Source organism: Phoenix dactylifera, unplaced genomic scaffold, assembly GCF_009389715.1.
Source record: "Phoenix dactylifera cultivar Barhee BC4 unplaced genomic scaffold, palm_55x_up_171113_PBpolish2nd_filt_p 001976F, whole genome shotgun sequence".
NCBI lineage: Eukaryota > Viridiplantae > Streptophyta > Magnoliopsida > Arecales > Arecaceae > Phoenix > Phoenix dactylifera.
This window is the reverse complement of record NW_024069258.1, coordinates 1-9148: the sequence shown is the minus strand read 5'-3', so window position 1 is coordinate 9148 and position 9148 is coordinate 1. Positions and strand designations below refer to the sequence as shown.

The 9148-nt window shown below is 43.9% G+C and overlaps 1 protein-coding gene across 1 annotated transcript; it reads left to right on the top strand.

Moving 5' to 3' along the window:
• The first annotated feature begins 7993 nt into the window (after positions 1-7993).
• LOC120109275 (dehydration-responsive element-binding protein 3-like) lies at positions 7994-8925 on the top strand. The gene has a single exon (XM_039123036.1). The coding sequence runs from the start codon at positions 8285-8287 to the stop codon at positions 8810-8812; it is 528 nt and encodes a 175-aa protein (XP_038978964.1). The 5' UTR covers positions 7994-8284; the 3' UTR covers positions 8813-8925.
• The last annotated feature ends 223 nt before the right edge of the window (positions 8926-9148 follow it).

Below are 9148 nucleotides of genomic sequence, written 5' to 3'. Positions count from 1 at the left end.
CCTCTCTCATAAATTAGCTGAGCAAAGTCATTAACTTAAATCTTACTATGGCATGATTAAAGTCTTTAATTATTAATTTCTTGATATCATGTCTATATATGTATTGATTGACTTATGCTTTTAGAAATTGTTTCATGGTTTGCCCAAACTAAAATATATCTTTGCCTATGTCATAACCATGAACTACACAAGTTTATGCTTAAAATTTTGATTTAAAATAACTTGTGAGAAGCTATGAATCCTTGAGCATAATGAAAATGTTGTTTGCATGATATACATCTATATGATACATAAGATTATTTCTTTATTCTGCTCTTTCATGTAAATTACTTGAGAATAACAAAAAGAGAGAGAGATAAAGAAAAGGAAATGAACATTATTCAAGGGATGTAAAAATCTAAGTAAAGAGAAATACTCCAATCTTAAGGAAAAGCAAAACAAGCATAATATATTCTGCACATTTGTGAGACCTGTGTGAGCATTCTTTTGGAAGAGATAAAATCCGTAATTAATTATACTTAAACAGGGAGAGTTTGAAGTGAACATTTTAACCTTTCTATATTGCTCATCATAGGGATGGTGCCAATGGGGAGGCTAGTGGTAGTACCCGGCACTATTTGACCCAACTATTCGGTGTAGGATATATTAGGGACAGCACAAGAGGGAGGCTAGTGGTAGTACCTCGTGCCCCTTCCAACTCCACCGGATAGGGAGCAAATAGAGTATAGAACATAATAAAGTAAAAACGAAAAACAATATCAAAATGTTCGTTAATTGGTTAAGAAAAGAAATTCAAAAAAATGAGGAAATAAATGACAAAGTAAATGAAAGCATATAAGAAGAATCAAGTCAAGTTTTAATCACTTGGAAACACACCTTAAGGATGAAATTAGTGGAAGATTATATTTAAATAGGGGGAGTTTATTTGAAAAGAATTGATTTTGATCCTTGACATGCTTGTTCTTAATATTTTAATGCATGACTTAACACATAATATATTTTGCATGTGGCATGATGTTTTGAATTATGGGTTCTCAATATTTTGTAATGCTCCATGCTTGGACAATTTGATTGAATGTTTGAAATACTACATAAAATTTTTTTGGTATTATTGAAAAGAAATTTGATAAGATTTGTCGTTCACAATCATCTTTAAAATCTGAAAGTTGAATAAATTTGTAAAAAGGAGAAGAAAAGGATATCTCTATTTAGGCAAAATGAATTGATTTTGTTTTATCCTTCAACTTGCCTAAATTTGGTATATAATGTTCTAATTCGTACCAAAATTCAACATTAAATACAAAGATTCTGAATATGCTCTTATATGTTTGAAATATGTGTTTTCAATCGTAATGATTTAAGATGAGCTACAATGTGGAAGATACATATCTCAAATTATGATTTTGAAAGCCTCTATTGAAAATCTTTATGAAATTCAGAATCTGATTTTGTATAAAAGCTTAAACTCAATATGATTTCTAGATAAAAACTACAGTTTAAGAAAAATAGAATAATTCTGATGCCTTGATTGTTTGCCCCGATACGCATCTGAAACATATCATTTCTTATCTTTAAAGTGTACTAATATTGGTCTAAATGATGTGTCTTTTGATGATCTTGATTGCAAACAAATATTTTTAATATATTATTTTATTTTGATATTGAAAAGATTTATTGTGCTTCATGTATATATTGCTGAAAAACTATGATTAAGAAATTGAGTTCTATAAATATATATACCTCAATGATCATCTATATATTTTTTTCTCTCCTACATTCTTAAAGACTTCCATTAAAATATATATATAGAGTGAATGATCCTAAAGCTAGAAATATTTTAACTCACTCAAATGACTCTTAAAAGAAAGAAAATGTAATTGCTTTTAAAAGAAATTGAGCTTCAAAAGAATTATTTTTTGATTAATATTTCAGTATATTTTCTCAAAGATTAAGAGGGAGCATAACTTGTTCTTGAAAGATTAAAAAGAGTGATTGCTATAAATTTTGAATAATTCTAGATCACTCTACATTCTTGATATCATAAAGTTTCAGTTTTATTCACGTTTGTCATTAAAATCTGAAATTCAACAAAAGAAAAGAATGATTAAAGAAGAATGCATCTTTTGAGGGGGAGCTTTAGATATTCAGTATCGTATCCTAAAGTTACTTTAATTTGATGCATACTTTGAATTTTATGGATTGATTTTGATGAACCTCCTTGTATGGACTTACTAGCCTTAGTTACATAATAAGCCTATACCTTGAGTTGAGCTCTATAGAGGTTATCTTATCTCAAACTTTGAGCTTTATGTAAATATACTCTCATTAGTATAAACTATGCTGAAACTCATAGAACATATTTTTTCGAGATCGACAATTTGAATGTTTCATTGAACAATTCTAAACTCTTAAATGGAATGTTCAATTAAGGAGAGAGAAAGAATACTAAATGAGAAGTGATCCTAATACTCTCCAATATGTATCATCTGAAATTTAATCTGAAAATCTTTACGATACACCTTGAGGCTTGTTATTTGGTTAGTATATCTTATGCATCAATCATGAACCAAATTGCAATTCAAATAGTTGATCTTAAGAGCCTCTAATTTAATGAAAAAGGGAGAGAATAATGTGTTGAATTTTCTTGAGTATCTCTTAGAAAATCTATTTTTGGAATTCACTAATGAGTTCTTATGGAGTGATTGATTATAACCCTATTTGATTTTGATGAGCTCAAAGCATTTGAGTATATCTTATGTTTACTAATGAATTCAATCTATCAAATTCATTCCATACAGCACTAGTCCTCTTATGAGAAGAGGTTTGATCTTCACTCGGTTCACTAGTTCTAGAGAAACTAGGAACATGGGGTTGGGGATTAGTTTCTTCTCCCTCAGAAACAAGAGGAATGCCAAAATGACTTTCCTCAAAAGATGACATATCTAAATTGATGAATTCAAAAAATAAAAACTAACCACAAGGAGGAATTGAGTAGAGGGTCGGAGGGCAGAGGCAGAGCCGAGATTCTGAGCTTCCTCTTGTGCTCTCAACAGGAGTGACCTTCTCTTCTCAACAGGAACCTCCTCTTGTGTAGCACTTGAACACTTGCTAAATGCAAACTAAAAATTAAATTGCTAGAAGAGCACTTTAGAAAAGAGAAATAATAGTAGTAGAGAAGGAGATAATAGTTGGTTTGGTGTGGTGAGAATGAGGAAGGAAAGGGGTATTTATAGAAGCCCAAAAAAAAAATCTTCCAAAATACCCCTCAATTTAGCCGTTTTTGGACTGTTGGGAGGGGCATTTTTGGAAAAATCCCAAAATAGCCGTTGGAAACGGCTATTTTTCTCCCCCCTCTCCAGACGGGTCGTGCCTGGCACGGCCCGTTTGCGCCCGAGATGGGCCGTGCCAAGCACGGCCCGTCTCGTGCCATGCCGGGCCCGGCCCGCCAATAGACGGGCCTGGGGCCGAGCCGGGCTTCGGTTCTACCTCTAGCCCGGTGGGCCTGGGCCGGCCCGGCCCGGCACGGCCCGATGCCCAAGTCTAATCGTGGATCCCTACAGATCGGAGGTCATGGATAACTCGTCAAACCCCATCGTCTGTCATATGTCTAGATTTATTTGACTTGAGTTCTAGAGTGGAAAACTCTTTCTCCACTGTATATTCTGCCCTAGCCAAGGTCTTAGAACTCAGTTTTATAAATCACATAGGATCACTCCTCATCTATCAAGGTCGATAGATTCTATGTAGGTGCATACCCTACTCCTACAGTGAACCTACTGCAGCCAATCTACACTACAAGGACCCATATGACTAGAGACCATGTATATGTGCAGTCAAACTACAATAACCTCACTGTGAGTAGCCGAAGCATTGCAGGTCAAAGGACCAGTCATACTACTGCAACATCAAGCAAGTCACTGACGAGTGGATAGACATCCAAGTGACTTCTTGTCTTGGTTACGCTTAGTACCCTTGTTCTCTAACAAGCACCTGCACTATCACTTCAGTGTCTCTACACTATGAACTCGAGTCTCGTCCATCCATAAGGAAAGCAATCTGTGCACTGATCTCATCGGATCGATCACCATCCTTGTGATGATCCATTGATCAGGAGCATTTAGAAATTAATCACCAATGATACATGGCTCAAATTCTCAACTCTTGAGAATATGTATCATCATCTTATTAATTCCTTGGACGATTCATAGACACATAAATAATATTAATGGAAAAAGATGCCCATTTATTATTCAATAATAATAAAGTCAAGTACAAAACTGTTCCAGAATTAATAATGTGTCAGCCAGATTGGCTTCTAGGGCATATATCTAACAGTTATGCCGCCCTTACCCCCGGAATGAGCCGAGCTCAGACCGACATTCAGTAAAGCTTCCTCATTGAGCAGGTCAAGAAGCTTCAAAGCCCCTCCGAGCCCGAGCAGCTTGTCTAAACTCTCCTGCTCGGACCGTGACAACTTGAAAAATTTGTTATTCACTATGGCCCGCGGCGAGCCCTAGGTTGGGTCGAACCCCCATGATCACTCGGAGGAAAGAAAAATGAATTTGTCCTTCCACCGTAAATGGAGGATGTTAGGATTAAGCACTGACCATTACACCAAAAGCGACCACTGATAGTGAAGGCGCTACTTTATTTCCTTAAACCGCACCAGCCAGTGCCTCGAGTCGGCTACTGGGCGACACCAAGCCATGGGTTCAGGAACCCCACCTAGGGTATAACCTACTTACTAACCAACGCATCCATGCTGACAGGCGGCAGGACTGACTCGGCCAACCTAGCCTCCGCCAACATTGACTCGGCCCCTCAGGCCTCCGTCAACAATCCCCCCCAGCACGATGCCCGGGTTTTGAACTCGAGACCTCTGGCTCTGATACCAGTTGTTAGGATCAAGCACTGACCATTATACCAAAAGCGACCGATGATAATGAAGGCGCTACTTTATTTTCTTAAACCGCACCAGCCAGCGCCTCGAGTCGGCTATTGGGCGACACCAAGCCATGGGTTCAGGAACCCCACCTAGGGTATAACCCACCTACTAACCGGCACATCCACGCTGACAGGTGGCAGGACTGACTCGGCCAACCCAGCCTCCGCCAACATTGACTCGGCCCCTCAGGCCTCCGCCAACAGAGAAAGGAGCACCTCGAAAAAGGGTGCGGCCTCTCCAAGGATAGAAGTACCACCACCCTTTGTCTGCGGGGATAGCTTTTAAAACAAAGCAACCCCAGAAGACATTCGCCGAAGTGGAAAGACCGTGAGCAAGATAGAGGGCAAGGAAGCCGATGATCATCCTCCAAGAGTTCGGGTGAGCTGCGCGGGGACAAGGCGATAAGTCGCCAGCAGCTCGTTCACAAACTCGTGAAGGGAGAACCTTAGCCCTACTCGGAGTGTTTCTATATACACTCTGATTCGACCCCTAGGAGGGTCGGTCACCCGAGCTTCGGGCCCCGTAAGGTCAAGAATGAACTCCTCGGGAAAGAAGAACCAAGCCCAAACTGGGCCCAGCTCCTCTTCGGCCATGTTTGAGCCGATTCTGCCCGGACCGTGATCCACCTTGAGCTTGACCTCCTCCGTACCCGAAGAAGCCCAAGTTTGGGATGGACCTATGCTAAGCACAAGGGCTCTCGAAGGTGATCCCATTGCCTTGCTCACAAAAAAGAGAAAAGGAAAAAAGACAACTCTCCAAGCGACTGAGGAGAAAAGGAATACCCACCAGAGATGTCGCCGGAGAAGATGATTGGGAAAGGAGAGAAGGAAAGCTCCAAGTAGGCTCGAAAACAGCAATGGCGGCCAGGAGGAAGGAGAGTGAAAGCAAGAAGAATCAAATAAGGGCCCTAGGGCCTCCACAAGGCCTTATATAGCCCGCTTCAATGGCTTTGATCGGCCTTCCCGACTGGCCGAAGCAGCTAGATCCTGCCAGGTAGCAGACCCATAGCCTCCCCTAACGGCTTCTTCAGCATATCCTCCCAAATCACGACATTAAAGGCCAAAATCATCATGGTAACTGCTTCGGAGGGCGGGGCATTGATGATTGGCCCTTCGCATTCCGTAAGGCAATACGCTTCAAAGACAGGGCATTAATGATTGGCCCCTCGCGTTCCATCCAGCGATGCTTCGAAAAGAAGCACGCATGCAACATATTAAAGAGCTCCCACGGCTGCTCCCACTTGAAATGACGTGGCAGCCTCATCTACTCAAGTTCAGCTTGCGAAACTCGGCCTGAAGTCATCGGCCCCCAATAATACGAAGTGTACCCAGCTCGGCGCGCACATCTTCATGAGCACTTGGCTACGATGCAGGACGATCGACAACTTAGCTACTTCCTTCGCCCGAGCCAAGGAGCGATTCGACCTCGGAAGTTGGGGGACAAATGATAAGGGGCAGAATGGATCGTCCTGCTCAGGACAAGGGACCACCACATCTGGCCAAGCAGACCTCGGTGCTGACCAGGCAAGACCTCGGTCCCGCTAAGAGCCAGTCCAATCTCGAATTTCGCCAAAGGTTCGACCGATCTCGTCCGGATCTCTCCATTGTTATGACCTGCAGCAACCTCTTCTGGTGCTCATAATGCATCCGAGCTCGAGCTCGGGGCGAGCTCGGGGCGCCCTACTGGGGCGGCTGCAAGCCAAAGAGCTCCCTTAACTGCAGGGATAAATGACGACGCACCTCGGCCCACGTTTGGGGCACCCTATACGACGACGCGCCCCGGCTCCGGCCCCGGCCCGAGTTCGGGGCGCCCTATGCGACGATGCGCCCTGGTCCGAGCTCGGGGCGTCCTGCTGAGCAAACCTCAAAGTCAAGGAAGCTAGGCCGATCTCAGGGCCCGCCGAGCCGACCTCATCAAACATCTCATGGGCCCCAAGTCGGCCCGACCTCAACGCTCGCCGAGCCGACCTCATCAAACATATCGTGGCCCCCAAAGTCGGCCCGACCTCAACGCCTACTGAGCCGACCTCACCGAATATTTGTCGTGGCCCTCCATGTCAGCACGACCTTAGTACCCTGCCAAGCGGGCATGGCCGACCTCGGCCCTCGCCAAAGGCCAAGTTAATCTCGCCCAGTACACGCCGCAACCATGCCCTGCGACAACCTCACCTCACCATGCTTCGCTCGATGACCACGCCAAGACACGTCGACAAAAGACTACGCCTTGCTGCCCCAGCTATGCCTGCTGACAAGGGTCATACCCTGCGGCACATGCCAGACGCCATACCGCGCGCAAGGACAGCTCAAATCGTGTGCCTCAAGCAAGCCGTGGCAGCGTGCTACCTGGCCAGCACCATCTCCTCCCATGATGAGGATAGGCCATACCTCCGCCACCTGAGCACCTCCGCGGGGATTATAAATAGCCTCATCAGGTAACGCCTAAAAAATCTTTTGGCCAACCCACGCTAACTTAAGCATTAGAGGGCCCTTTCCGCAAACATCGGTGAGGCTTTGTGCAGGTATGCCGGTGCACAAAAAGTGGTGTCCTTTCTTTCTTTTGACCGGCAGCTTTCTCGACTCCTCCGGCGTGGTCACCCTCGGGCCAAATTTGAACCACAACAATACCCATCTTCTTTGAAAATATTTTAATTTTTAATTTTATTGAATATATTTGTATGAGACCTATTTGTCTTATCAAAATAAAAAAAAGGATTTTTTGCATGGATACCCTTCTAAATATCAGATTTTGCATGAATACTCTTCCAAAATTGATATTTGCATGTATACCCTCGTAAAACTCTGTTATTGTATAAATACCCCTAATATAACGGTTGTTTTAACGGTGTTAAAAAAATTATATTTATATTAATTAAAAATAAAATTAAAATTTGAAATGACGTTACTATCCTTTTTTTTTTCTCTCCGTTTTTTATCTCTCGCAGAAAAAAAAGGCTTTGTGTCGCACTTGGTTATCGATTCCTTGCGCACCTCGCAGCCCTCCCGCTCCCCACTAAAACCCTCCCACGCCCCCACCCTTCTCCCTCACTGCCTCTGGCCTCTCCCCACCCCCACATCAAGTCACTCTTTTCTTCTCTCTCCACACACAGCACACGACAGAAAAGATAAGAAAGCTATCTTGTTCTTCCAATCGCGTGATCCCACATAGCAGCCTATCTAAACCTTTTTAGCACCTAGAGAATCCCATCTGCTGCGTACCCTCTGCCTGCTTCTAATCCAAATGGCTGTTCCTCATTCACCCCCATACGTTTCCTCGGCCGCCCTTTGAACACGAATTCCCAGGAGATAACTGTTTCAGCCGTTTCGGAATCGAACACATCGAATGGCATCCTCCGTAACCGAAACTAGCTGCATGAACTCAATGCCATGCTCATGGTCGTCCAATTACTCGCCATCACCGTCTTCAAAGAAGAGAGGTTTGACGGGAGGTGGGGGGAAGCGGGTGCGGAACGGGAGCAAGCACCCGATGTACCGCGACGTGCGGAAGCGGGCATGGGGGAAGTGGGTGTTGGAGATCCGGGAGCCCTGTAAGAAGTCGCGCATCTGGCTCGGGACCTTCCCGACGCCGGAGATGGCTGTGCGAGCCCACGACGTGGCGACGCTTAGTGTGAAGGGCACCGCCGCCGTCCTCAACTTCTCCGACCTCACCGCCTCCCTCCCCCGCCCCGCCGCCCTCTCCCCTTGCGACGTACAGGCCGCCGCCGCCGCCCGCGCTGCCGCTATGGACCTCCCCTCTGCCGCCCACCCCACCTGTAATATCCGGGCCCAATTTGAGCCCAATACCTTTTTGGGCCCGTACTTGAGCATTGGGCCAGGACACCTAATGGGCCCAACTGGGGCCCATTGTTAGCAGCCATTTGATGGCTGCTATCTCATACCCTGAGGATGGATGTGACTATTAGATGTATGCCCTAGAAGCCAATCTGGCTGACACATTATTAATTCTAGGGACATAATTTTGTACTTGACTATTTATTATTGAATAAAATAAAAGGCATCTTTTCATTCATATTATTTATGTGTCTATGAATCGTCCAAGAAATTAATAAGATGATGATACATATTCTCAAGGGTTGAGAATTTGAGCCATGTATCATTGGTGATTAATTTCTAAATGCTCCTGATCAATGGATCATCACGAGGACGGTGATCGATCCGATCAGTGCATAGATCACTTTCCTTCTGG

What these genes read in the sequence shown, in the direction of transcription:
- LOC120109275 (XM_039123036.1), top strand. Translation starts at nt 8,285, where the DNA reads ATGGCATCCTCCGTAACCGAAACTAGCTGCATGAACTCAATGCCATGC.